Here is a 27,855-nt window from a genome sequence, read left to right on the forward strand (position 1 = left end):
CCGAGCATCTTTTTTTTTTTTTTTTTTTTTTTTAAAACTCTACAAGGCTATTTCCAGAGATGTCTGTCTGTCCCGTCCCCCGTGCTGCGGGCAGGAGCTGCCTCCTTTGCCTGCTACTGCCCAGGCCAGGCTGAATCCCGGGGCGAGACGGTTGCCCTCGTGTGCCCTGTGATGGCAGCGGCTTCGGAGGAGTCCGTGGGGACGGCGTCCAGTGAAACTTTCACCTTCCTCGTTTTGTACCGGCTCTTGTGATACTCAGTTCTTGCATTTTTCTACATTAATTGGCGTGACGCCTTTTCCACGTTTTATAGAGCGGGAACAGAAGCTGTTACTCTTCACACTGCAATATCCGTCACCGGGGACAAGAGTATTTTTATGGAACATTATTAAGAAAGTATATTTTTAAAAAAAACCAAAAAAACCGAACCCAAACAAACGAACATGCTGTGGATTTGAAATCCGATGGGAGGCAGGAGCCGGACCCCGGGCCGGCGGGTGGGACTGCGGGGGCCGTGGGAAGCACGCGGCTGTCCCCTTCGGTTATTTCGGGGCTGTTCCCTTCCCTTGTCGGCGTGTTTCTCCGCAGGCGGGTGGTGATGCAGGAGAGGCCGGGTCAGAGCAGAACCTCGTCGGCTGGAGGAGCGGGTGCCGAGCGGCTCGACGGGCTGCCTTTTTGAGGAGAAGCAGCACCGCTTGTGTTCTCCGACAGCTGCTTGGCTGGCCGTGCTTTCTGAGCTGCTAACCCTCTCTCCAGGATGCGTGGTCGGGCTCGGGATGGCTTAACCCTTGCAGGCAGAGCTCCGTGGCAGTGCTGGATGTGGCCGCGGGCAGGGAGTAATGCGGAGCGGTGGTTTTCTGTCCGCGAGGGAGCAGGCAGGTTGTTGTGGCATGCTGGCTCTCGGTGCGGAGCAGCTGGGTTGTGTCTGGGCGATGGGTGTGCGGGAGGGACGTCTGCCCATGCAGGACCCCAACGCTGAGCATCTTGTCCCTCTGAAATAGGGGACTGCATCTCCCTCTCCCTGGGAATAGGGCACACCTGGGCAGATGTTGATCCGAGAGATGCTCCGTAGTATCCCGGTGACTTGTCCCCCTTGCTCCCCTTCCTCTCTGCCCTGCCTGCTGCTGGTGGAGTTTGGTCCGCTGGGCTGGGAGAGGGTGGCAGGGAGATCTCCTCTGCCAGGCCTTGGGTGGGCTGCTGCCAGCCTGAGTGTGGCCCCCCTGTGCAGAGCTGCGTGCGGGGACCCTGCCACCCTTTGGGGTCACACCAGCGACGGGATCAGCCCAAGGCTCTGGGTGACGGAACCGCGGGGAGGCGGTGATGTGTGATGCTTGCAGACCTACTAGTTCAGTGCTAATCCCGCAGCACCAGCCGTGCCACTTTCCCGCAGGGGTTTGCAGAGAAAAGGTGTGGGAGAGCAATCCCTCTGCGTGTCCCGGCTCGGAGAAGTGCCCTTTCGTGGTTTATCTGAGACCTGGCTCCAGCTCCAGCTCTGCTCTAGCAATACTGTCTTGTTTTTTTACTTTTGATTTAAATAGTACTGGGTGTTTTGGGGGCTGTGAGCTCCCCCGTGCCGCTGGCAGCCCTACGAGGAGCGTGCAGAGACCATCCGCTCCCCTGGTAGAGGGCAGGCAAAGGGCTGGAGCTGCTCTGCTCCCCTCCCTCGAGCCGGGCTAGTGAGGAAGGACGGGGTCTTCTCTTACCAGCATGGCATTGCTGGCACCTGCCCAGCCTGGGGACCGTCCTTAGTGGGATGGAGAGCACTGGCATCTCCCAAAAGGGACCCAGGAGCGTTTCCCTGTCCCGTCCCCAGCTGGGACCCTCAGGTCCTGGAGCAGCCTCCATCAGAGCTCTCACTTGTAGGGAGCTCTCTGCCTCTGGGACAACGCTATTAACCTCTCTGTCTCCCTCCTCCTCCTCCTCCTCCTCCTCCTCCTTTTTGCCCTGCAACACCAGAGCAGGGGCAGCAACGGCTGCTTTTGTAAAGCACTTTAAGGCCCAGGCTGCGAGGGTGCAGGCAGGCGCTGCGCTGCACAGGCAGCTCCTGCCTCTCCCAGCTTTGCACGGGGTCGGGTCCGGCTCTGCCTGCTGCCGGCCGGGCTGTGCCGGGGCTCCCGCCGTGCTGCCGGCCGTGCTCGTCAGTGTGTTACCCGCGACTTTTTGCATAACTAGAACTTTTAACGAGACGTACTGTTTTTTGAAGAAGAATAAAGTCAATGACGTATTTGTAGCAAACCATTTTTCTCAATAAAGGCAGTTTCATCCATGGGTGGCCTTCCTGTGCGGTCTCTGCCGTGGCTCTGGGGTGTGGGACGTGGCTGGGGGTGGGTGCCCCCCACCCTGGCTTATCTGGGCTGTTCCTTCCCCAAACACAGGCTTCATCTTTACAGCTTTGTCCCTGACTCGTCAACTCCTCCCGTTAACGGCAGTGGTGCCGCCGCGGGGTTTGGCAATGCCATTTCATCACCCCGGCCCTCCTCCCTGCCCTGGGCTCCCCCAGCCCTTATCATCTCCCCCAGCCCAAGCACTTCACAACCTGCTGTCCCAGTGCCGGGTGTTGCCAAACCTGCTGGGGGGGCTGGTGTGCTGCTGGGGGGATCCCCTGGCACCCCCTTCCAGCTGCGTGTGCCGCTGCCGGCAGCCGTGCCCCCTCCCTGGCAGCCGGGTCCTGGCACTCGGAGGGAGGACGCGGGGAGGACGCTTGGCACCACGTGCCGTCCCCAAAGCCCCGCTGGCCTTCTGCGGGTGTCCCTGGGCGGTGTCCTGGCTCCGAGCCCCCACAGGGCTGTCAGGGTTCCCCAGGGACACGGGTTGGCTCTGCGTGGCCGATCTCCAGCCTGGGTACGGGCTGCACCCGTGTCCCCCTCCTTGGGGGACCGATCCTGGGAGCAGCTGCCGGTGTCCCCTCAGAGGGGTACGGGGGTTCACCCTTGTCCCGGCGCTGGCCAGAGCATGGCTCCTGTCCCAGGGGCAGTAAAAGTCTTGGGATACAATGACCAGGGCTGATCACATTGGGGAACTGCCTTATCTGCTCCCCAGCCCTCCCCAAACAGCCCCTGCAAGGCTTTCCAGGGCCGGGAGGGCACCACAGCGGAGAGGACGGGCGTATGGCTGTGCAGCCCCACCGGTGGCTGCCTGTCCTCGTGGGGAGAAGGGGTTTTGGGGGTCCCCGTGAGCCGAGGTGCCTGCTCTGTCCTACCCTAGGTGGGTGTCAGGCTGGGTGATGCCGGGTGCGAGCCAGCCCGGCTGGGCAGGGGGATGCTACGGGCAGTGGGACCCCCATCTGCAGGGCGTGTGGGGTGGCGGTGCCGGGGGACAGGGCTGTCCCCAACGCTGTCCCTTGCACCTGCAGTGAGGCGTGCTGGCTGCCAAGGCCAGCCCTCAGGCGGCGGTTGGCCCCGGGGCTCCCCGGGGGCTGCCCATGCTAATGAGCCCCGGGGCCTTATCTGCTGGCACCCGCGGGGACACGGCACGGGGACACGGCACAGGGACACGGCCCTGCCTGGCCTGCCTGTCACCCTGCCTGTCCGGCCATGCCCCGCTCCTTCCTGGTGAAGAAGCCCTCCAGCACCCGCATCCCCAACTACGGCCAGCTCGACACCCGCGCTCGCGGTAAGGCTGCGCGGCTCTGCCTGCACCGGGGACCTCGGCACCCCTCCGGGACCCTCAGCTCCTGCTGCCACCCCATGCCCGGCGGTGGACAGGAGCTCCCTGGCTGGGCTTGGGGTGATGCCCTGTGCCACGATGCCGGGGGACTCGCTGGCTCCGTGCCCCCAGCTCTCAGCCCCCATCCCAGCTAGCTTGGCCAGCTGGGCAGAGATGCTGGTGATAGTGCCGGAGACGGGGGGAGAATTGGAGTCACCCGGGGGCTTCCCAGGGCTAGGCGTGCGGGACCCTCCCCTCCAAGTAACCCCATCCTCCTCACCCATATGGGGGTTCCTGTGCTGCCGGCGAGCAGGGGGAGAGGAGCAGGTCAGGGGGTGCTCGCCAGCATGGTGCCTGCCCCCCCCGGCCATGCTGCCCCAGGGGATGCCCAGATTTTGGGGTGCGTCCAGCCCCGAGGCGAGCCAGCACCCGGGCACAAGCTGGGCTGCAGCAGGCACTGGAGGTGTCTGTGACTCCCCTTTGGGGGGGGGCAAAGACTGGTTTTGCTCTGTTTTGCGGTGGGTGCATCGGTTCTGCCATGCGCAGGGGTGGGAGCAGAGGGGGGACCTGGTGCAGATGAGCCCTCACTGAGTATGTGACCCCCGGGGGGGGTTCCAGGGTGGGCAGCCCGGCTGCCATCCCTCCTCCCTTAACCCCCCCTCCCCGCTCCCGCAGAGCTTGACGGCTTGTGTGACTGCGGGGGGCTGCTCGCCCCCGGCCACCGCCAGCCCCCCGCGCCCCCCGCTCCTCCCCGCCTGCAGGACCACGGCCGCCTCCTCGCCCGCTTCTCCCTCCCGCTGCCCCCCGACACCAAGGCTCCCCCCGTCCCGACGAGCACCCGCAACCCGGGCACCCCACTGAAGGACACCCAGACCCTCAACCTGCCTCCGCGGCGGCGGAGCTTCAGCTGCCGGCACTGCGCCCGGGCGTACGCCAGCCTGGGTGCCCTGAAGATGCACATCCGCACCCACACCCTGCCCTGCCTCTGCTGCCTCTGCGGCAAAGCCTTCTCCCGGCCCTGGCTGCTTCAGGGCCACATCCGCACCCACACAGGTAAGGATGGGACCCCCGGCTGCTGCCGGTCCTGCTGACACCTCTGCTTTTTGGGGATGATGGGTGCAAAATCACCGTCCGTCCGGGCTCGGCATCGCTTGCTCTCTGGGAGGGACCTGCCTGGGGTGGGCACAGCCGGGGATCCCGGTGCTGGGGCTGGCTGGGGTGCCGGCACGCACGGTGAGTCCCGTGGGAGAGCCCACGGCAGGTCCCACTGTCATATCGCCCACCGGGAAGGCACCGACAAGTTTCGGTGACTCCTGGGAAGCACTCATGGGAGGCATGGGGAAAGGTGATGAGAGCGATGCAGGAGGGGACGGGGCATGGGGGGATCGGGGGGACCTTGGGGACGGGGGTGCCCTGACCGCAAGTCCCGTAGGGGAGAAGCCCTACGCTTGCCCCCACTGCAGCCGGGCCTTCGCCGACCGCTCCAACCTCCGCGCCCACCTCCAGACCCACTCGGACGTCAAGAAGTACCGGTGCCACGCCTGTGCCAGGACCTTCTCCCGCATGTCGCTGCTGGCCCGGCACGAGGAGGGGGGATGCTGCGGGGCGTCCTGAGCCCCCCACCATGCGCAGTCACCCTGGAGAGGGGCGTGAGCGAGCCCCACGCTGTGCCGTGCTGCACTGTGCCATGCCATGCCATGCCATGCCATGCTGCGCCGTGCCATGCTGCGCCATGCCATGCTGCACCGTGCCGTGCTGCACCGTGCCGTGCTGCACCGTGCTGTGCTGCACTGTGCTGTGCTGCATCATACTGTGCCATGCCATGCTGTGCTGCACCGTGCTGTGCCATACCGTGCCGTGCTGCACAGTGCCGTACTGCACCGTGCCATGCTGCCCAGTGCCATGCAATGTCATGCTGCACCATGCTGTGCCATGCCGGTGCAACACCCCAAGAAGGAACACGACAGCGTCAGACAGGACTACCTGGACTTTGCCAGCGCGTCACCGAAGCCTTGTGGCTGCTCACCGGTGGCTCTGGGGCCGGGGGACACGGTGCCTAGCCCGTTCCCCCACCGCTCTTGGGCACCGGGGAGGATTCTTACCCCTTACATCGCAGGAGCCATTAAAAGCGGAGCCGAGCACCGTGGGCGTGAGCAGAGCGAGTGTCCCTTATTGCTGCCGGGGCTGTCCCTGCTCAAGGGGCATCGTGTCCCACCAGCCCCGGGGCAGGATCTGGCCGGAGTCTGCTGCCAGCCGCGCCGTGTGTTGTGTAGAGCATCCTCCTCCCTCTCCTGCATCCCCGCAGCTCCCTGCCCGGAGAACGGGAGGGATGGAGCAGGGTCCCTGGCTGGCCTCATGCCCCAAAAAAGGGACCCGGTGGCCTTTTGGGCTCAGGGCTGCACGGCCCCGGTGCCGTGCTGGGGTCTGGTCTGGTCAAGTGGGACTGGGACGGCAGAGACGGTGGGGACAAGGACACCCCACAAGTGGCCCTGAGCATCCCTGCGGCACGGCGAGACTCAGGGTGATGACGGCGGGACCATCCCCGCCGCGGGGGTCCCGGCACCCTCCCCACGGCCCCGCGGTGACGGGGGACAGCCCTGTCTCCGCTGCTGTCACCCCAGGCGCTGGGGCAGGGTGGGGGGGGGGGGGGGACGACACGGTTTGGGTGGGTGCCGGAGGAAGCCGCCGCGTGCACCCCGTGCTATTTGCGGCTCTGCCCGGCTAAATCGGGCCCCGCACCTGTGCCGGCGGTGGGGGGAAAGAATCCCACACCCCAAAATAGCCGCGTGCCGGCCCCTCCCCTCCCGCCCATGGAAAATGCTTATAAATACCCGGGGGGGCACGGCCAGGGAGCCCCAGCCCCGCCACCAAGGGGGTCCCCAAAGCTCCCTGCTATGGGAGGGGGGGGAGGGATGCTGCTGCTCCCCTCATCCCCCTGGGTGTTTATTCAGGGTGGGATGGGACCCGTGCCCCCCCCCCGCCACCGCCACCACCGCCGGCAGTGACCCCGTGGGAGCGGGGCTGTGCCCACCGGCACCACGGTGTCACCCACGTGCCCGGCGTGTGCCCCCCGCCACCCCCGGGCACCTGGATTTGTGGGATATTTTCCACTGCAAGTGAGCGACCGGAGGATAAAAATACCCTGGGGGAGGACAGACGCGGCGGGGCCCGGCTGGGGGTGCCCGTGGGGGTGGGATGGGGCCACCCGGGGGTGGTGGGTGGTGGTGGGGGTGGCTCCCAGCCCCTGGCGTGCTGGGGGCACTGGGAGCACTGGGTGGGGGCACCGGGAGCACTGGAGGCTACTGGGGTCACTGCAAGCACTGTGAGGGGACTGGGAGCACTGAAGGGACGCCGAGGGCACTGGGAGCACTGGAGGGGCACTGGGATGTTGGGGGACTGGGCATACTGGGAGCACTGGGGGCTGGGAAGGCACTGGGAGCACTGGAGGCACTGGGATACTGGGGGCCCTGAAGGCTCTGGGAACACTGGGGGAGTACTGGGGTATTGGGAGCACGGGGGTGTGGGGGGTACAGGGGTTTTGGGAGCACTGGGGACACTGGGAGCACCGGAGGCGTACTGGGGACACTGGGGCAGTGCTGGGGGAACTGGGAGAACTGGTGCATTGGAGGTACTGGGCATATTGAGGGCACGGGGAGCACTGGGGTAACACTGGAGCACTGAGGTGTTGGGAGTAGAGGGGTGTTGGGGAGCACTGGGAGCACTGGCGGGGCACTGGGGGTACCGAGACCACCGGCTCGGCCCCGCCCCCGCCGGTCCGCAGCGGCGCATGCGCAGCTCCTTCCCGACTCGAAGATGGCGCCCCCGCATGCCCGTCCCAGCGCCGGCAGGGGGCGGGGAGGGGCGGGGCCTCTCCGTGGTCCGATCGCTGCCATTGGGTACCGAGTGCCGGGCGCTGCGGCGCCGACCAATGGCAGAGCGGGGACTCGCCACAGGCGACGGCCACGTGAGTGATGGGAGGGCGGGGCTTGAGGCCGCCCGCACCTTGCTGGGAGCGCCCCGGGAGCGGCGGCGGCGGCGGTAGCGGCAGCGCGATGGCGGAGGAGCGGGCGCTCGCCATGGTCACCTGCACGGCCCCCGTCAACATCGCCGTCATCAAGTACTGTGAGTACCGGCGCCCCGCGGGCGGGTGGCGGCTGTCCCTGGGGCCGGGACCCCTCCTCGGTCCTGGGGAGTCCCGGGGCGCGACGGGCCAGGCGGGGCGGAGACCCCCGGTGCGGGGCGGGCCGGTGGCGGGGACGCGTTTGGCACCTGCCTGGGGGTGGGAGCGAGCAAAGATGCTGTGCCGGGCCGTGCCGGGCCGTGCCGACCGTGCCAAGCTGTGCCAAGCCATGCCAAGCCATGCCATGCCATGCCATGCTACGTTGTGCCATGCCATGCTGTAGTGTGCCAAGCCAACCCATGACAAGCTGTGACATGCTGTGCTGTGCCACTCTGTGCCATGCCATGCCAGGTGATACTGTACCATGCCAAGCAGTGCCGTGCCGCGCCATGCTGTGCCGTGGCCGGGCTGTGCCATGCTGTGCTGTGCCAAGCCGACCTATGACAAGCTATGCTGAGCCATGCCGTGCCATGCGGTGCTGTGCCATGCCAAGCCGTGCTGTGCCGTGCCATCTCTTGCAGGGGGCAAGCGGGACAATGACCTGATTCTGCCCATCAACTCCTCCCTGAGCGTGACGCTGCACCAGGACCAGGTTGGTATGGGGTCAGGGTCAGGGTCAGGCCCCTCTACCCCCCCTCTGTCCCCCAGCCCGTGCACCGGGGGTGCTGAGCTCCACCCGCTCCTCCCTCTCCCCGGCAGCTGAAGACCACCACCACGGCTGCCGCCAGCCGGGACTTCACGGAGGACCGGCTATGGCTAAACGGGGAGGAGGCCGACGTGGGGCACCCCCGGCTGCAGGCCTGCCTGCGGGAAGGTGAGTGTCCCCCCACCCCGGCACCCCCAGGGGCCGGTCGGGGTGTCCCCCGTACCGACCCCCTGCCTGGCTCCTGTCCCCTCGCAGTACGGCGCCTGGCCCGTAAACGCCGGGGCGGCAGCGCCGAGGACGCGGCCCCGCTCAGCCTCTCCTACAAAATCCACATCGCCACCGAGAACAACTTCCCCACCGCCGCCGGCTTGGCGTCCTCCGCCGCCGGCTACGCCTGCCTGGGTGGGTGAGCGGGGATGTGGGGGGTGGCAGGGGGTGGTGGTGGTGGTGGTGGTATGTCCCCCCCCTCCTCCCCAACGCCGTCCCCTCCCCGCAGTGTCGGCGCTGGCGCGGCTGTACGGCGTGGAGGGCGAGCTGTCGGAGGTGGCGCGGCGTGGCTCGGGCAGCGCCTGCCGCAGCATGTTGGGGGGCTTCGTGCAGTGGCAGCGGGGCGAGCGGCCGGACGGCAGGGACAGCCTCGCTCACCAAGTGGCCCCCGAGACCCACTGGCCGGAGCTCAGGGTCCTCGTCCTGGTGGTGAGGGACTGGGGGGGACGGGGGGGGCATGGCTGTACCCACAACCCCCCCGGCTGGGTGGGATTTGCGGGGAGGGTGCTGAGAGCACCCCCAACTTCCCCAGGGCTCTGGGGATCCCCCTCGGTGGGTCTGGGGGCTCGGGGGGGGGTGTCACATCCCCACCATCTGTGCCCCCCCAGGTCAGTGGGGAGAAGAAGCAGGTGGGCAGCACGGCGGGGATGCAGACCAGCGTGGACACCAGCCCCTTGCTGAAGGTAGGGGGCAATGGGCCTGATCCTGCCCAGGGCAGCTGCCTGCCTCCTGCCTGCAGGCAGGGTTTGGGGTCCCGTTTCCCTCGGAGAGGGGCATTTCTCCATGCTGGAGGGCATGGAGGGAGGGTGGGGGGGGTTGCTCCTGTGGTGCCACCTGAGTGAAGCCCAAAGGGTGGCAGTGCCGTGGGTGTCGCTGAATTGGGGTGACCGTGATCCGCCTGCCGCGGCAGCACCGGGCAGAGGCGGTGGTGCCGGAACGCCTGGCCCTGATGATGCGGCACATCCGTGAGCGGGACTTCGAGGGCTTCGGGCAGCTCACCATGCGGGACAGCAACCAGTTCCACGCCACCTGCCTCGACACCTTCCCCCCCATCTTCTACCTCAACGACCTCTCCCGGCACATCATCGCCCTGGCACACCGCTTCAACGCCCACCACGGACGCACCAAGGTACCGGCTGGCCACGCCAGCCCTGGGGGGGCTCCCAGTTTGCTGTGGTGCCATGGTCCCTCACCAGGTCCCCGTGTCCCCCCCTCTCCATCCCACCACAGGTAGCCTACACCTTCGACGCCGGCCCCAATGCCGTCATCTTCACGCTGGCTGACACCGTGGCCGAGTTCGTGGAGGTGGTGAGGCGCAGCTTCCCCCCTGCCGCCAACGGGGACCAGTAAGGGCAATCCCATCTCTTACTGGGAGGGGGAGCGGGATGGCGGGGCGGGGGCTCGGGACTGAGCACTCGGCCGTGCCGCAGGTTCGTGCGGGGGCTGCCCGTCGGCTCGGCTTCGCTGCCGGAGGAGCTGCTCGCGGCCGTGGTGATGGAGCCGGTGCCGGGTGCTGTCCGGTACATCCTGCACACCAAGGTAGGGGGGCTATGGGGGGGCAGGGGGACCCATCTGCCTGGCCTCTGCGGCAAGGCTCTGGCCCCATCCCCGTCCCCACGGGGGTATGTGGGACCCCATCCCTGTCCCCATCCCCTGGGGGGGGATGTGGGACCCCATCCCCAGGGGTGTGCATGAGACCCCATCCCTGTCCCCAGGGGCGTGCAGGACCCCGTCCCTAGACATGTTCCCACTGGTGTGACCAAGGGGGTGGCTTTTTGGGGTCCATGGGGCCCAGAGCTGCCCTGAAGGGGGGGGGGGGGGGGTGGTGTCCCTGCAGAGAGTGGGGCTCCCTGGTGCCAGGATCTGACCCCCTCTGCCCCTAACCCATCTCCTGCCCCACAGCCCGGCCCCGGCCCCCAGCTCGTGGATGACCCCAGCCAGCACCTCCTGGGAGCGGATGGGCTGCCCCACCGCTGCGCCTGAGCCCCGGTGACACCGCCAGGGACAGCCGTGACATGGCGAGGGGGGGAAAACTCTGCCGGTGCCACCTGGGGGGGCTCGGTGTGCTGAGTCCAGCCCGGTGCAAAGCCGTCCCCAGCCCTGGGGCAGGATGTGACCCCCCCGGGGCTGGTTTTTACTCTTTTGTAAGGAAATAGAGGGTTTCTGGCTGCAGCGCTGTTTTGGGGTGTATGGGCTCCACGCGTGGTGCTGGGGTGGGGGGCATCGCCGGCTGCAAAGTGGGGGGCAGGAGACGGGGCCGGTCCCTCCTAACGGCTGTGCCTGGCCCTGCTGGGACTGATCCTGTCCCCCTGCACAGTCCCTGTCCCCCCACATGGCCCCTGTCCCCCTGTGTCCCTTGTGGGGCTGATCCTGTCCCCCCACATCACCCCCGTCACCCCACAAGGCCCCTATCCCTTGCACATCTCCTGTCCCCGCCACGTCCCTTGCAGGACTGATCCTGTCCCCCGTCCCTCAGATGTCCCTGCTGGGGCTGATCCTGTCCCCCTGCAACACCCTTGTCACCCCATATGGCCCCTGTCCCCCCCCTCATGTCCCTTGTGAGGCTGATCCTGTGTCCCCCCAACCATCCTCGTCACCCCAACATGTCCCCTTGTCCCCCTGTGTCCCTTGTGGGGCTGGTCCTGTCCCCACATGGCCCCTGTGCCCCGGTATGGCCCCGGGGGTTCCCCAGCCTGGTCCGGGGCCGGTGCTGTGTCCCCTTGGGGGGGCTTGAGCGGGTCCCCACGGGGGCGTGGCGTGTGGAATCAGGGCGTGGTCTAGGAGGAGGGGGCGTGACCTCGGGCGAAGGGGGCGGGGCGGGCGCTTGGTTACATTGTAGCGCCTCATCCGCCTTCCGGGTCGGGCCGAGCTGAACCGAACCGAACCGAATCGGGCCGAGCCGAGCCGAACCGAATCGGGCCGAGCCGAACCGAATCGGGCCGAGCCATGGGGCAGATCGAGTGGGCCATGTGGGCTAACGAGCAGGCGCTGGCGGCCGGGCTCAGTGAGTGCGAGGGGGTGGTGGGGGTGGTGGGGGGCGGCGGAGAGAGGGGGGGAGAGGGTCCGTGGGGTGCAGGGTCTGGGGCGCAGGCACGGGGGGTGCAGGGAATGTGGGTGCAAGAGGGCTGGGGGTGCAGGAGTAGGGGGTGCAGAGGAGGGGTGGGGGTGCAGTGGTTGGGGGAGTGATGGGGAACTGGGTGCTGCAGAGGGTCCCGAGCGCCCCCGCCCCGTGCAGGGACCCCCGGTCCGTTCCCCCGTCCCCCACCCCGGCTGTGGGTGTCCCCGCACCGGCCCGGTGCAGCCCGCGTCCCCCGGGCGCAGCCCGCGGCTGGAGGAAGTGAGCGCCCGGCGGCGGGCAGCCCCCTGGCCCGGATCCGGGGGGGGGGGGGGAGAGGGAACTTGGGGGGGGCTGAGCCCCGGGGGGGGCCCCGCAGAGGGACGGCAGCCCCGGGGGGCCCGGCCCCGCCGACCGGGGGGCGCTGGGGGCTTCCGGGGTGGTGCAAGCGGGAGGCGCCGGGGACGGCCGGGAAGTCCCGGTCCCGCTGGGGATGTGCAGGGCTAGAGCCTCCTCTCCCCCCTCGTCCCCCTCTCCCCAGGTTTCCTGCCCACGCAGGGCAGCCAGAGGGGAGCAAAGCTCGTGGGTGGAGGTGGCGTGTGGCCACGGGGCCAAAAAAATCCCCCCCCCAAGCCTGGAGCACCCCACTTCCCTTCCCTGAATCCAGGGGGTCCCGCACACAGCATCTCCCCGGCGCTCCACGTATCGGGATCCCCGGGGTCATAATCCCGAGTTTGGGGGGGCTGTACCCCGGGTTGGGGGTTTGTATCTCGGGTTGGGGGGGGGGGGGGGCTGTATCCCCAGGCAGGGACCCCGCCAGCCCCGCTCTGTCCCCACAGTCATGCTGACCGGCGGGATCGTGGCCGTGGCGGGGCAGTTCAAAGGCTGGTACTTCGCGGCGTACGCCATGTATCCTTGCGGAGAGGATGCCCGGGGCTGGTCTGCGGGGAAAACCTTGTCCCAATTCGGGTGGGAGGCATGGATAAGGGCGGGGGGGGGGACACACAGGAGACATCATCCTCCTCCCCAATCTGGGTCCAAATCACGCTTTCCCTGCCCCAAAGAGCCCTTTTTTTTGGGTGAGGGTTGTGTCTAGGGACTAATCCTGGCCCCGAGGACCCCTTTCCTTGACCCCCCCCTGCAGCGTGGCAGGCGTCTTGGTCTGCCTGCTCGAGTACCCCAGGAGCAAGCGGAAAAAGGGCTCCACCATGGAGAGGTGGTAAGTGGGGTGGGTGTGTGTCGGTGTCCCCCCCTCACCCCTGGGATTGGGGGTCCTGGTACCCCCGCCCCACACAGACACAGGGACATGGCACTGGGGTCGGGAGGGGTGGAGCGGGAGCAGGGCTGGATCCCATGGATGGGTTCCCTGGGGTGCCCCATGCAGGGACAGCGCAGAGATGGGGTTCCCTCGGGGCTGGGTGTCCCCCCCCTCCCGGGGAGGGAGGGGGGGGCAACCCTTCTGACCCCCCCAGCATTGCTCTGCAGTGGCCAGAAGTACCTGACGGCAGTGGTGAAGGTGTTTGGGCCCCTCACGAGGAATTACTACATCCGAGCCGTCCTGCATGCTGCGTAAGTGGGGTACGGGGTCGGAGTTGGGGTGCAGCCCCCCCGTCCCCCCCCCAGCTCCCCCCTGAACCCCCAGTCTCTCGCACAGCCTGGCCGTCCCCGCTGGTTTCCTCCTCTCCACCATCCTGGGCACCGTCTGCCTGGGCATCGCGAGCGGCATCTACCTGCTGGTGAGTGCAGAGCGGCTTTGGGGGGTTTTTTGGGGGGGCTGGGGCTCTGCCGGAGGAAGGGCCCCCCCCCCGACGACCCCCATGGCTTTTGCAGGCGGCGGTACGCGGGGAGGAGTGGAGACCCATCGAGCAGAAGCCCCGGGAGCGGCCGCACGTGGGGGACACCATCAAGCAGCCGCCCAGCAACCCCCCGCCCCGGCCCCCCGCCGATGCCCGCAAGAAGCAGCCGGCGGAGGTGGGGGGCAGGTGAACCCCATTCCCATCGAGGCTGAGTAACGAGGAGGGGGGGGCCCTCCTGCCGCTGCTGCACTGCTCGTGCTCCCGCTTCCCAGATGCACCCCGGCTCCTCAGGGGGAAACTGGGGTGCCTGGCTCCTGGGGATCCCCAAATCGCCAGGGATGCTCAGCTCCTCAGGGGGGTCCCCAGCTCCTGTGGACTCCCCAGCTCCTGGGGAGCCCCAAATCCCCAGCGATGCTTAGCTCCCTGAGGGGTCCCCAGCTCCCAGGGGCTCCTTAGCTCCTGTTGGATCCCCAAGGATGCTCAGCTCTCTGGGGGGTCCCCAGCTCCTGGGGATCCCCAAATCCCCTGAGGATGCTCAGCTCCCCGAAAGGTTCCCAGCTCCCCAAGGGATCCCCAGCTCCTGAGGATCCCCAAATCCCCAAGGATGCTCAGCTGCCTGAGGGGGACCCCAGCTCTCCAAGCAGTCCCCAGTTCCCTGGGAGATCCCCAAATCCCTGGGGGAGAACCCCAGCTCTCCAGGGGTTCCCCAACTCCCTGAGGGGTCCCCACGGGGATGGCGGGGGGGGGGGATCAGGCAGCTCTGCTCCCTGCACCGGCTCTCGCTGTTTTTCTGTCACTCCTGCGGTTGCTGTTGCAATAAAAGGTGGGAAAGGCGCCCGCTCCCCCTGCCTCCCGCTCCCCTGGGGGGGGCTGCGCCTGCTGGGGCTGGGTTTTGGGGGGGGTTTTAAGGACAAACAATCCGATTATGGGTAAACCCTGTGGTGCAGCTGAAGCTGGGGTTGGGGGCGTGCAGAGTGCGGCCGCTGCAGGGGCCGTGTCCCTGCTGCCGCGGGGGGGACAGGGAGATGTCCTCAGGGGGTGTGTGGTGGGGGGGTGGGTGGGAGGGGTGTGGGGGGCCCATGCTGCTGTGCTGTCCTCAAATCTTCTGTGGACCCCAACAGGGGGGTGATGCTGGGGGGACGGGCGCGGTGGCACATGGACCTGTACCGCAGCTGCACAGCCTGTCCCAGAGGAGCCCCCAAAGCCTGGGGTGACCCCCCACCACCACCCCTGGCAGGGAAGGGGGGGGGCATTTCTCTCCCCACTCCCACTCATGGGTGCTGGAGGGTGTCTGGGTGCTTGGGTGTGATGTGGGACCCCATGCACTGCTCAGTGGTGACAAATCCTTGTCCCTGCTGGGCATCAGCAGCTCCTCCGGGCCCCCCTCTGCCCCCCCCCGTGTAAACCCTGGTCCTGTGAGGGGTGCAGCCGCCCCAGGGCACCCATGGGTGCTGGCAGGGCATGTGGGGTGGCCCCAGCAGGTGGCGCTGGGCCCGTGGGATGTGGGTGCCCAGGGGCAGAGCCATGGGAAAGGTGTGGGTGGTGGGGTGCTGTGGGTGCCGGGGCTGGTCCCCCCCTGGGGCTGGAGGTGTAGGGCACCCCCCTGCCCTGCCACCCTCTCCATCACTTCCCAGTTTGTGCTGCCCTGCTGTACTGGGTGCCCTGGTGCTTTGCCCACTGTGCTGGGGCTGAGAGATGTCCCATGTCTGAGCATCGCCCCACGGGACATCCATGGATGTGCCCCATCCCCATCTGCCCCCCCTTTGCCCCCCGTGCCGACCTCCCCACCACCCTGGCCAGGAACAGAGCAAAGACCGTGCTGGGAGGGGGTGTCAGCCTTTATTTGCAGGCTGCACGGTGCCAGCATTAAATAGCACGTATAGAGGAGACAATAAATAGCTTTGCGGGGGAATAAATAACCAGCGAGCCCCCCCTCGACCCCCCGGGCAGTGTTTGCGGGGTCTGGCCGCAGGGCCTCGGGCACGGTGGGGTGATGCTGGACCCGGAGTCGCAGCCTTGGCAGGGGAGGGGGTGTGTGTCAGCAATAAATATGGGTTAAAAAAAGTCCCCCAGCAGCAAGGCTCATAAATAACTCATAAATAATAAGGGGGGGGCAAGTGGGTGCTCTAAAACAAGCACGGGTGGGGGTGGATGCGGTGACACGGTCACGTTACGGGGCTCCATGGGAGCTGGGGTGGGGGTCTCAGCGCCCGGTGCGGGGCAGGACGCAGGTGCAGCCCACCGGCACCCTGATGTAGTCCACCTCGAAGGTGACGAGGCCGGGGCCGGTGGGACGTGGGCATGGTTTGCGCCGCAGGACCATCATGGTCTGGTGGATGGCCACCGAGTTGAGCGACGTCGTCTCCCGACCCGTCTTGACGTCCACGCAGCCGCTGCAGAGGCACTCGGCGAAGGCCAGCTTGCGCGGGTAGCGGTTCTCATCCTCATCGATGCTGCCGGCGAGGGAAGGGGGGGGGCACAGTCAGTGAGCCCCTTCCCCTGTGCCCCCCCAAGTCACCCCATGTTGGGATCAACCCCTCCGGGCAGGCAACAGGGATGCCCCCGGGAAGCAGCAGGTGAGGGATGCTCAGGGAAACTGAGGCACGGCGCAGCAGCCAGCATGGCGTTGAGGGGGGGTCCTGGGTGGGGGACACTCACCGGTAGCGCCACGGGGAGATGGAGCGCTCGTTGGGCTCGCTGTGGAGGCCAGCGCGGAGCTGCAGCGCGGGGCAGGCACGCTCGCGGTGGCGGCGGTGGCGGCGGTGGCCAGCGGTGGCCTCCTGCAAGCGCTCCAGCTGCGGCACCAGCTGCACCGGCACGTAGTGGTCCCAGCGCAGGCTGCGGCCCAGGAGATGCGCGGGGGCTTCGCCGTCCCGCAGCTCGCCCGCGCTGTAGCAGTGGACGTGGGGGTGGTGCGGGGGGCTGCCGGGACGGCGCAGGCCGCGGCACAGGGCCAGGGCGCCCAGCAGCGCCAGGGCACCGAGCCAGCCCTGCACGAGAGCCCGGGTCAAAGGGAGAGACTTGCACCCAGCATGGCACCCTGCCCTGGCACCCATCCCCTGCCCTCCTGGGGATGCAGCCCGGTGCGGGGACCCGCAGCACCCCCCCTCCCAGGGGTCCCTTAGGGGTGAGCTCACAGCCCCCTCAACCCCAGGGGGCTTTGACAGGCAGAGCACCCAGCACACGTGTGCCTGCGCACCCCTCCTCAAAAGCATGAGCCTGCACCCACACATGCACCGGCACCCAGAGCATTAGCACACGTGTGTGCACACACACACAGAGTCCCAGCACACGTGTACGTACACCCCCACCCCTAAAGCAGTAGCACAAATATGTGCATGCATGTACACACACACACAGCACCAGCACACACATATACAGCTATACATACGCAGAGAATACCTGTACATATACACACGCACACATATGTACATCTATATACACCCACGCAGACACAGCGAATACCTGTATATGCACACAGACAGAGCGCCAGCACACATGCAGCTACGCACAAACACACACGCAGGATCAGCACAGGCGCCCGGAGTGCCAGCACATGTGCATGCACACGTAAAGATACCAGCACATGTGCGTAACACACACACACATGTACCAGTATGTATGTGTATGTGCGCACACACGTGCATATATACAAGCAGATCTATACACATACATGCCCCACACTACCCTCCCATGCACATACACACAGATGTGTGTGTGTGTCTGTACATGCACACACAAAGCGGTATCAGCCTGTGTGCAGCTACACACCCACACAGCGGTAACAGCACATATGCATACATGCACATGGACATATGCATATGTGCAAACACACACACATATTACCAGCACACATGCATACAACTGAACTACCCTTCCATGTGCACACAGACACACACGCCAGCCAGAAAGACACACGTCACCAGTGTATGTGCATCGAGCCGTGCACCTACAACACTGGCCAGCCCTTACACGTATAGAGCGCTATACTCCCCCACATACCAGCACACACGTATATACACATGTGCAAAACCAGCAGCACACACATGTCCACACGCACCGCCAGCCTGATGTGTACGGACACACGCATCACCAGCACGTGTGCATCTACACACGCACACAGAGCAGCACCCACCAGCCTTCACGTTTCCACCCCTCCAGCTGGGGAGCCCATATGCACACACACACGTGCACACGCACATATGTGTGCACCCACTCCCCCCACCCAATGCACATGGCACAACCCCCCCCAAAGCACCCCTTCCGCCCCGTGCACACACGCTCTCACCCCATCTTGGCTGCCAGCAGTCCCACCCCACGCCGCTCGCACCCCCCCCCATGCAGCTCACCCCCACCCACCCACCCACCCAGGCGCGGTGTTACCATCAGGTGGGCGTCAAAGGGTGCGGAAGCACGGTGAGGGTGGGTGGGTGGGTGGGGGGGGACACCCTTCCGAACTGCTACCCCGGGGATGCGGGCGGCCGAGTGGCAGCACCGCCGCCGCCGCCGCCTTTATATAGGGCTCGGGCAGGTGATGTATACACACACACACACACACACACACACACACATACATACACACACACCTGGAAACTCCAGCTCCGGCTGCCTTCCTCCTCCCCGCGGGCCGTCATACTTCCTTCTCAACCCAGCGTGTTCCAGCCCGGAAATCAACTCCTTGATATCCCCAAATTTGGGGGGTGGTGGTGGGGAAAACCGGGATGATGACGGATGGGGATGGACACGCATAAACTTCTAGGGAAGGTGGTGTCCATCAGTTTGGCTGCCCTGATGCGCTGGTGATGGGCGTAGACTGTGCGGTTCGAGTCGCGGGAGGGTTGGGGTGCTGGTGGACGGGCACCCAGGGCATCCTCTGGATGCCCTGGGTGCCCGTCCACCAGCACCCCAACCCTCCCGCGACCCACGGAGACAGGATCCCATAGCCCCGTTGCGTAAGCCCGACGGTGATCTCACCGTCACATTCCCCCCCCCGAGGGGTTGCCAGAAGAGAAATCCCCAATTAGGCAACCCTGGAAAAAGGGCTAAAGGCGCTGCGTCTATCCCATCTGATGCTTCCCGATCCAGCACCGACGACGGATGTCGGAGGCTTAAAGTCAGGATGATGGTGCTGAGCAGAGAAGGGAGGATGCGGTGGGACCGGAGGAGCTGGTTCGGGGATGAGGAGAGGGGTTTGTTGGGTTTATTTTTCCCCTTCTCTGTTCCATATCCCTGTTATCCTTCCAAAACCCCGTTATCCTTCAATGAGCCCCCTCCTATCCCATCCCGCTGGAAAACCGGGCTTGGGCTCACCGGGCTTGGGCTCACCGGCGCTCCCTGCTCAGCACCGAGGGGGCTCGCCTGGACCGCGGCACCCTGCCAGCACTGTACGTGCCACGCTGCACCACGGGCTCAGCACCTTTGGTGCGCAGGGAAAGGATTTAGGGTCAGGGCTCCAGCTGCCCAGTGGTCCCAGTATAGCAGGAAGCATGGTACTGGGGGGGAAAGCATGTGGGAAAGCAGCTGCACGACGAGGCACGGCCACGCTTTAGTCTTTTACCAGAAAGATGGGATTTGCACCGTTTTGGGGGTGACTTTATGGGGTGCCACGCACCCTGAGCAGGTAGGGACAAGGTACACAGAGCCTCCCCACAGCAGCGTGCAAGGGGGGAGCAGGGACCCCCAAAAGTCTGGATGAGCCCAGGGGCACCCCCAGATTACACCAGGTGAAGTCAGCTACGGCACAGGCTGCAGAGCCCCCCGCTAACACTTAATACCAGTGGGATACTGGTTTAATACTGGGTGCGAAGAGCAGGGTGGGGCTGCAGGCTTGGAGATCCGACGGCGCTGGGGGTTCACAGGGTGGGGGAAGCTCAGGGGCACCAGGCACCTGCAGCGAGGGATGCGGTGCTCCCCTGAGAGATGCAGCGGCTCTTCCAGCTCCACGGGGCCGCTTGTGCCAGCAGCGGAGTCAGTGCGGCCACAGGGTCATATATTATTCAAAATAAATAACACAGCTCAAAGCTTGGGGGTGGGGAGAGGACAGACCCCCCCAAGGCAAGGGAGAGGGAGGATAGGGGATGCAGAGAAGAGTAGAGAAAGGAAGAAGTGGTTATCAAAATACTTTATTTCAGGGAGATCCCTCAAAAAAAAAAAAAAAAAAGGGGAGGGGGGGAAGGAAAAAGGACCCTCCTTGTTAGACAGACATCCCCACAACACCTTCAGGGCTCCTTTTAAATCAACTAAAACAATCCGATGCTTAAAATAAAAGACAGGTCATTTTCCCAATCAGACTTTAGTCAAGAATATATATATATTTTTGTTCCTGGGGAGGGGAGGGCAGGGGGAGAAGGTGATGTTGCCAGCAGTTCACAGCAGTTTTCGGTTCTCTCGTTACACAGTATATAGAACTGCATTGCTGAAGACACTCAACACACAGCAGGGCTAACTAGGAGAATACAACTCAAGGCTAGCAAAGAGGAGAGGGCAGAGAGAAAGAGAGGAATAGTGAAGCATCCGACGGGGCTGGAGTCCTCTGTGCATAATTTACATGGAACCGGCGGCGGCAGAGCCAGGGGCTGGCCCCGCTCGCCCTTCGGGAGCCGGAGCGAGTCGTCACGGGCATCTCAGCTGACAAAACTTCAATATTTTTTTTTTTTGTGTGGTTTTTTTTTTTAAAAAGAATCGCAGCCAAAATAAGACAGAACTGCAAAATCCCAAAGTGGCCGCTTTTACACTATTTATAAAAACATGAACAGTCACTAAGGGGCAGAGCGGCGCTCCGCGCACGGCCCACTATACTTTCCCCGGGATTTTGGCCCGCTTGCGAGCGATGGCATCTTCCACCGCCTTGAGCTGCTTCAGGAGCTCCTCCCGTCGTGACAGGGTGCTGGATTTGCCCGCCTTGGCGCCCGTGGGGCCCGGCTCGGAGGCTTTGCCCGGTACGCTCGTGACTTTGCTGGAGCTCTTGGACTGAGGTGACAGCTGGCGTTTCCTGGCAGGGAGAGAGAGAGAGAGAGGAGAGGGTGGTGAGAGGGTGCTCGCCGGCAGCACCCCGTGCTGGAAACAAACCCCATCGGCATCTGCACCAGCAGAAAGCATCATTCTAAGCGCCGGTGGAAGAAAACAGGTTCAAGACGTGAGGCCTGGGGTTGGAAAACGGTCTGAAACAGTAAAAGATCAGCTGCTCCCGGGGGATCCTGAAATTTAAACTCGGTGCCACGGCCACCACGACAGCAACCCCCAAGGGCCGCGCTGGCTGTTCCGAGCAGCTTGCTGGGGGAAGAATACGTGCAAGGGAGCTCACGGTCATACAAGCAAAGAGGGGAGAGCATCACGGGTAAGTGCAGGACAGCCCTGGAGAACCCCCATGGTCTCAAATCCTGACAGCCCCTGCCCTGCGATGCCGCTGGGTCTCGCAGTGCGGGTCTGGCAGCTGCGGAGAGCTCGCAAACACCCAGCGCTGCACTCCGGTTCTGCTTTGCTGCAGTCCGAAGCCGTCGCTGCGAGAGCAAAGCAAAGCTGGGGGAATGCTCCCCTCCCCTGCACGTGGGGAGCCTGGCTGGCCCCGCATGAGGAGGACGGGGGCCACCCGGTCCCCATCGCTGGCAGCAGTGGCTTTTCCTGGATCGGGCTGTGACCGGGGCTGGAAGCAAGCGGCCTGTGGCTTTTCCCACCGCAGGCAACCGCTTCCCCTTACGGCGGGACAAGGATGACAGGACCGGGAAGCGGAGCGGCATCAATCACAAGCCTGCCGGGGTTTTGCAGTGCTGCTAGCTCGGTAACGAGCCGAAGGCGCAGTCCGAGCCTTGGCTAGCTCCTTCTAATGACTTGGACCATTTGGGAAAGCCTGCGCCACTGCTGCTGCCAGATGTCAGCAGTGGGAGTCACCATCCCCTCCGTTAACGCCGCTTGCAGCCTTCCGTACTACACTTAAGAGAAGCGGGGCTGTGCAAGTATGACCCAAACAACGCCAAGGAGTTCAAAAGAGGACACAGACTTATCGTTCGGCTGTCCTAGAGACACCCAGTGTGTCCTTAACTACCCTTGTGCCTGGGCATGGGGCACGTTGAACCCACCACGCGACACTGCCAACCCGAACAGCAGCAGGCAGAAGAGGGTCAAGAACCAAGGATGCGGTCAACACCACAAGCCTGGAAAGGCTGAGGTTCCTCTTCACTGCTAGGAAATAGGACCTCAGGGCCTGAAGGAGGACAGGGCTGTGGCATCAAGGGCTAGGTTTTGGTTTGGGAAGACTCTGACACACAGAAATTGAGGCTCGCTCGTGCCCCAGGCTGGGGAGAGGGGATGACATGAGTCCTGCCAGCCAAGGAACACAGGGGTGCGGGACAGGGCTCCGTCCGTTTGCTCACAGAGATCCTCGGAGAGATGACACTAGAGAAATGCAAAGCAGCGCCGGCTGGCTACGGGCAAGGAGGACCGAGGAAGCTTTAGGTGTGCTGCAGAAGGTGCTCCACAACCCTTTAGCCAAAGGGCCGTGAGCAGAGCACAGCCCAAGGCCCCTGGAGCCACACATCCAGTTCCGCAATGGGATATTCCCAGCAGAGCAGCGGGTGCAGACTGCCAAGAAATCGGACATGAGCTGGTCACCTGTCACCAGAGGGGACGGAAAGGCACAAAGCCCGGGCTAGTCACCTTTCACTCTTGTGCAGGGGCCACATTTTAACATCTCACAGCAGCAAAACGAGTAGCTGAGGGTATGCCAGGCTATGAAAGAAAGGGAATCGGGCACCCGAGCCAGGTGCCACAAGGAGCTCAGCAGCGGGCTGGAGGGGTTGTACTTTCTTTCTCATTAGCACTATGCAGCGCTAGCGAGAGGCAGAGGCACTGGCATGACTGAGCTTGCACCTAACCCAGTTGGCTCCTCTTGCTGGGACTGACCTCAAGAAAACCCCCAGGCTTCTGCTCGTTTCTGAGCTGGAACGGCTTAGCCGGTGGCTTCGGCGTGAACCCCTGAGCACCTCTGGCTCCTGCCCAGCGAGCTTCGCGTCCTTCCTCTCACTGTGCCTCCATGGCAACTGGAAACTACGGCCAGAGAGCCTCAGAGCTGCCCCGAGAGGAGGGACTGAACCGCTGGAGAACTGCGAGCCCCAGCCTGGCCCACAAGAGACCCATGAGAACAAGCGGGCACCGACCTGTCTGTCTGCGCAGGAGAAGGTTTCGGGTTCTGGCCCCTCTGTCGCTCTTGCTTGGGTGAAGAGAGTCTCCCGGTTGCCTTCCTGTCGCGAGAGCCTATCGGGAGAAGAAAAGGTGAGATGTTCTCGCTCATCGCCAAGGTACGGGTCGCTACCCTGCCTACCATACCATCTCAGCAGTGTACGGATGCTCTCTTGAGACCGACCAGATCACGCCAACCAAAGGCCAAGTCCAGCAGCAGCCAGAAAAAGGAACCTACGCTGTTGCGCACCCCGTCTTCACAGGGAGCAGAAAAGCTAGTCAAGGCTGTGCCCCATGGTCAGCTGTACAAAATATCACCCGCGGGGAGCCGCACCGGCCCTCTCCTCACCCTCCGGCTGCTGGAACAAGGCTCCTCCACTGCACTTTTAGGCCGTGCTTTGCTTGCAAACCTGCGGGGCAGGGCCAGCCCTTGAGGACTGAGTCAGTGCTCCATTATCCCCCGGCAGATCATCTGGTTTGTGCGCAATGGGTGTACAGCGGCACCCGAGCTGGCTCCGCGCTGGCCAGATAACAGGGTGTATTGGCTTAAAGAGTGCTGGGCGAGTGCAGCTCTGCTGCTTTCGGAGCCAGCTGGGGCCAATCCACGAGCAGCATCACCCCCGTGTTTGTTCAGCACGGACTGAACCGTCGTGCCCTGCCCGAACGGAGCTGCTGTGGGGACTTGTGGGTGGTAGGAAGCCCGCTGGGGTCCTGCAGCAGCATTGTCCAGTTTTGCTGCAGTGGGTTTCCCAACCGCTGCCATCCCAGCGTGCAGAGAGGCAACTATAGCTGCAGGTCTGATCACAGCAAGGTTACAGTCCAGGGAAGCGAGACTCAGGGCACAAACACCGACCAGCTTTGCGCCGGGACGCTGGAGCGCAAGCTGCACGTTGGAGAGTGCCTCTTGCTCCGTCCCAATTCGGTCAAGGGTACGCTCGCCACTGTGAGGTGAGGCTGAGTTGCCTTCAGGGCTTGTGACCCATTTGCTACTGCTTAAAAATGCTTTATAACGTATAGACAACAAATAAAGCATAGAATTACATCTACATCTGTGTATCTATAAAATCAGTACAGTTTGCTAGGGCGGCCCATTCATTTGTCTGCAGCTCAGCAGTAGTTGTGAACTAGATCCCAGTGAACTTCAACCTCACCCAGTCCCTTCCATGCTGCCTTTGCATGAGTCGAATGCAACCAGGCTATTAGCACAGAAATTTTTCCTGGCTGGCACCCAGAGTCAACAAGATACACCTACAGCCGAGACAACAGGGAAAACAACATCACGTGTCAGTGCTGGCTTGTACGTCAAAACCAGGCACCTCTGGCTGACGACTCCCCCCTGCTTTGTTTTTCAGCGGCGACAGCAGAAGCCGGAGCATGGCATTTAGGTCCCTCTCGATGCGGCTCACTAGCTCAGCTTTCCCGAGGTGCTCATACTGCTGCTGAGGATTCAGACACAGGAGAACACTTGGAAAGCCCATGTCTTTCTAAACATACCGGGCAGATCAGATTGTGTCACACAGAAGTGGGGAAATCATCTCATTTCGCAGGACGGGTGATCTAGCCAATTACTGCATCCATCCCGGAGCCTTGGCAGCCCGTGCTCCCTTTCTAAGCACTGCCACAAGCTTTTCTGTCAGGAGGACTAAGATCCATTGCGATGCGCTGAAATACAAGGCAGCGAAGACCCCGGGATACAGTAAGGAAAAACCCAATGGCTTCCACAGCCACGTCCAGTGACATTACTAGAGAAGAGGAGGCCGCTGTGGGATGGATGTGTACCTACAGCAGAGATGAGCACGCTGTGTCTTCAAAGCGAGGGCTTGCTTTTTTTTTTTTTGCAGTGGACTTAACACAGACATAGTGGAGCCAAGGTACTCGCAACGTGCGCCACAAGACAGCTAGGCAAGGCCGGGTTTGGCCTGCCCAGGGCTGACCTCACCTCGCTTACTTCACAAACCGGAGCGTCTCACCTCTACCGTGTTTTTGCAGCAGGACAGCCTAATACGCCCGCGTTATCTGGTGGCAATCGCACACTCTGAAGTTTTGGAAGGACACATGCCTGCAATTAACCTCTCCAGCAAGTGGACTCTTGCAGCAGAGACTTTCATGGGACATTTGTCGCTGAAGCACCGCCTCGAGCGGCAGAGCAGGAACCCAGCCAGGCCAGGAGTCCCTGGGATGGCTGATGCCTCACCTCTGTCAGGTGACAGGTTCGCCCGTTTGGCTGGAGGAGAGGTCGGCCTGTCTTTGTCTGCCGGCTCGTATCTCTTCCTGCTTCCTTTGTCAGCTCCCTGAAATAGAATTAAAACAGACAACAGAGCTGAGCAGCCACTTCCCTCTGGGGAGGGAAGCAGGCACAGATATTTCCTGTGACGGGTGCCCGTGATGTGCCGGCTGGCTCATGCGAGTGCGTCTCCTATTAAACTCTTTGTGCATACCAGTCCCAGCCATCACTGGCACCATGTAATTCCCCTACCACCGTAAGCAAACGGCAACCTCCTCCGGCACTGGGGCTAACGCTGTGCTATTTTCGTAATTGTCAGAAACGGGAAAACAGCAGCATTTTGTAGAGTTTTTTTTCAGCAGCACCAAGGATAGCAAATGTCAAGGAGGCATGTGGAGCCGTGCCTTCTTCCAGGATCCGACCATGCCAGCCGGTAGTTATGCGTAATTGCATACTCCTCCCCATGGAGCATGCTTCACAGACTTGATAAAGGCATCTCACGTCACAGCACAGGGAAGTAGAGAAAACTGCGGCCTCAGAGTGCAATGGGGAATTTGGACTGTCAGAAAAAAAAATTAACGCTTCAAAAACAGGAACCTACCCACGTGACTGGGGCCAACACCCTGCTCCGGCACAAAACCCCGCGAGGCCGAACTCTCCCACATGATCTGGATTGCAATCTCAGCCGAAGGCACCAAACTGGGGCATCGGGCTCAGTCGTAAAGGGGAAAGAGCCAGGCTCCCCGCGGGAAGCGTGGCTGGTGGCAGGCACCCCAGAAAGGCGAGGCAATTGCCACTTTTACCTCCTGACTCAGTTAATGACTCGTCAGCAGTTTGCTCCAGAGCGGGCAGTGGGAGGAGAGCTCGCTCGGAAGCGTGCGGGGAGCACGCTTTCAAGTGGGCAAGGTCCCAGCGCATGTGGCACTGCGCCGCGCACGCCTTCGCCTCCGTGCTCCGGCTGCAGCCTTCGAGAAAGCGGGGAAGAGCCCTTGAAGCTGCAGCAGGAATGTGCCCCAGGGGAGCCGCCAACACAGTCCCAAACTCAAGCCACCACAGGGTGTGTGCTGCCAGACTGGTTCTGTCTGCCGCCCTTCAATCCCAGCTGCAGACCTACCCGGCTGAGCTCATCCCGACAGCACGGAGCCTGGAGCTCCCCTTCCGCCAACCCCGAGCACCAGTATCCATCCCATCCGCTCCTCGGACCCCCTCCGTGCGGAGGGAATCGCATCCACCCACCTCTCACCTTATTCAAGAGCGTCAGTTTGATCTCTTTGTGAGCGCTGAAGCCCCCTTGCTGAGACTGGGGGGCTGAGGGCTGCTGGGTCTGGAGGAGCTGCTGCGATTTGCTCCCCTGGGTGGGCTTGGCTGATTTCAGGAGCTGAGCGGGCACATCCCGTTTCCGCTTCTCCTCTTTAGCGCTATCTTCTTTTTTTGACTTTCCTGTTGAAACCAGAGCGCAGATGCAGTGACTTGCGACCGATTCCTTTCGCCTGCCCTCCCTTTGGAGGGCAGGGCAAGAGGATGCTGCTCCAGGGACTGAAAAAGCCCACACCAGTTAGCACAGCACGTGGCCCCAAGGTTAAAAGATTCAGGAAACCAGAATTTCCGCAGAGAGGACGCTTAACATAAAAGACAAAGAACAAAAGGCTCTTGCTGCCAACTCTGCTACGGTCTAAAGAGAACAGAGGAAGAGCAACATGATACTGGAGTCGTCCACAAGAGTTAGCATCACCTCGCAAGGGTGAAAGAGAACAAGGTAAGAGAGGGGGCATCAGGCAGAACTCCCAAGCAGGAAAAGGCATCTTTACAGCCAGAGACACATGGATGGAAGGATGCGAATGTATATTTGCTCCACAGCCTCCCTTCTCCATGGTCTCACGCTCCTCAGGTGAAGCCTCTGGGCTCCCCTAGTCTACGCCAGCCACAAGCGTCGGCCTCTGCTGAACAATTTTCCTGGAGCCCATAGTACCACCAAGCAAGCTGTATGCAGATCTCCGCTCCCCCCTTCTTTTCCCAGGACCCCTTGGAGAAGAAAAATACCAAACCAGGTACCTCTACCTTTCTTCTGCTGCGCTGGGGTTGGGGATCGGGAGCTGGCTGAGGAAACAGGACTGGCCAAGTCCGCGTACATGTCTTCAGAGTCGGCGCTGCGTACAGAGCTGCTGCTAGAGGAGGCACTAGAGACAGAAGAAACGCTGCTCACGCTCAGGGACCTGGAAAGAGCCAACAGTCCGTTACAGTCACAAATGTAACGAGAACCAGGCAGCGATGAGACAGACACCTTTGTTTCAATTCCGCTGCATGGCTGGGATGTCAGAAAGCTGTTAAGGCAGGCAAGAACCAGGAAGAGACAAAGGCTGTGTCTCCTGGGGTGCAGATGACATGAAAAATCCCAAACGTGTTAGATGCAAGTCTAGAAAGTACTGTTTATTTATAAACAGGATTAAGGCAACATGTAAACAGGTCACTGTTTCCCCAGGTAAACAAAAAGTGAAAGCAGGGTGTGCGCTATCATGTACAGGTCAGTGTTATGGCTCACGTCAAGGATTCCCTGGCAATGTTTTTGTTGTTTGGCACACATTTATTTATTCATGGAGGCTTTAAAAGCCCTGAAATCCTACAGCCCACAGCTCCTGCCCAGCTCCCCAGGGTACAGGAGAGCCCAGTTGCCTGTTTGGAGGATGCCCATGCTGTCACGACTGATAATGACAGGGAAGATGCCTATAAGATGGCTATCTTCTAATAATGCCTTAAGATGGCTATCTCCTAATGAATTCACAACATTAAAAATGTCAGACAATCATTATATTCATTTAAGGAAGACTTTCTACTTCGAAATGTATCAGACAAAAATACAGGGCTACGCACCAGACTTCCCTTCAGGGGCACGCCACCACCGCAGCTTCGCTACTGAAGCGGCTCCAAAAATC

The 27,855-nt window shown here is 62.9% G+C and overlaps 5 protein-coding genes across 10 annotated transcripts in view; 3 read left to right on the forward strand and 2 right to left on the reverse strand.

The window, feature by feature from the left end:
- The first annotated feature begins 3,531 nt into the window (after positions 1–3,531).
- Positions 3,532–5,257, forward strand: SNAI3 (snail family transcriptional repressor 3). Its single transcript, XM_050904257.1, has 3 exons — positions 3,532–3,610; positions 4,319–4,696; positions 5,076–5,257. The coding sequence occupies exons 1-3, from the start codon at positions 3,532–3,534 to the stop codon at positions 5,255–5,257; spliced, it is 639 nt and encodes a 212-aa protein (XP_050760214.1).
- A 2,438-nt stretch (positions 5,258–7,695) lies between these two features.
- Positions 7,696–10,848, forward strand: MVD (mevalonate diphosphate decarboxylase). Its single transcript, XM_050904302.1, has 10 exons — positions 7,696–7,765; positions 8,285–8,355; positions 8,463–8,577; positions 8,665–8,811; positions 8,906–9,105; positions 9,285–9,359; positions 9,587–9,805; positions 9,907–10,022; positions 10,107–10,215; positions 10,579–10,848. Exons 1-10 carry the CDS (start codon positions 7,696–7,698, stop codon positions 10,657–10,659), a joined length of 1,203 nt encoding a protein of 400 aa, XP_050760259.1. The 3' UTR covers positions 10,660–10,848.
- Positions 10,849–11,568: 720 nt separating this feature from the next.
- LOC127021322 (cytochrome b-245 light chain) lies at positions 11,569–14,263 on the forward strand. Its single transcript, XM_050904309.1, has 6 exons — positions 11,569–11,680; positions 12,571–12,640; positions 12,876–12,950; positions 13,217–13,300; positions 13,386–13,467; positions 13,562–14,263. Exons 1-6 carry the CDS (start codon positions 11,623–11,625, stop codon positions 13,715–13,717), a joined length of 525 nt encoding a protein of 174 aa, XP_050760266.1. The 5' UTR covers positions 11,569–11,622; the 3' UTR covers positions 13,718–14,263.
- A 1,467-nt stretch (positions 14,264–15,730) lies between these two features.
- Positions 15,731–18,161, reverse strand: IL17C (interleukin 17C). Its single transcript, XM_050904258.1, has 3 exons — positions 18,114–18,161; positions 16,186–16,517; positions 15,731–15,980 (listed from the first exon to the last, which is right to left on the reverse strand). Exons 1-3 carry the CDS (start codon positions 18,159–18,161, stop codon positions 15,731–15,733), a joined length of 630 nt encoding a protein of 209 aa, XP_050760215.1.
- Positions 18,162–19,630: 1,469 nt separating this feature from the next.
- ZC3H18 (zinc finger CCCH-type containing 18) overlaps positions 19,631–27,855 on the reverse strand; it is a 50,171-nt gene continuing 41,946 nt past the window's right edge. For 3 of the 6 annotated variants that reach the window (XM_050904291.1, XM_050904289.1, XM_050904286.1), the window contains 5 exons: positions 26,978–27,138; positions 26,169–26,365; positions 24,896–24,992; positions 22,680–22,776; positions 19,631–20,518 (listed from right to left, as the gene is read on the reverse strand). In XM_050904291.1, coding sequence (XP_050760248.1) covers positions 20,320–20,518; positions 22,680–22,776; positions 24,896–24,992; positions 26,169–26,365; positions 26,978–27,138 — 751 coding nt within the window. In that variant the 3' untranslated portion in view covers positions 19,631–20,319. The remainder of the gene's footprint in view (positions 20,519–22,679; positions 22,777–24,895; positions 24,993–26,168; positions 26,366–26,977; positions 27,139–27,855) is intronic. The other 3 variants (XM_050904290.1, XM_050904287.1, XM_050904292.1) reach the window with 2 other exon arrangements.

This window comes from Gymnogyps californianus, chromosome 12 (genome assembly GCF_018139145.2).
Source record: "Gymnogyps californianus isolate 813 chromosome 12, ASM1813914v2, whole genome shotgun sequence".
Classification (NCBI taxonomy): domain Eukaryota; kingdom Metazoa; phylum Chordata; class Aves; order Accipitriformes; family Cathartidae; genus Gymnogyps; species Gymnogyps californianus.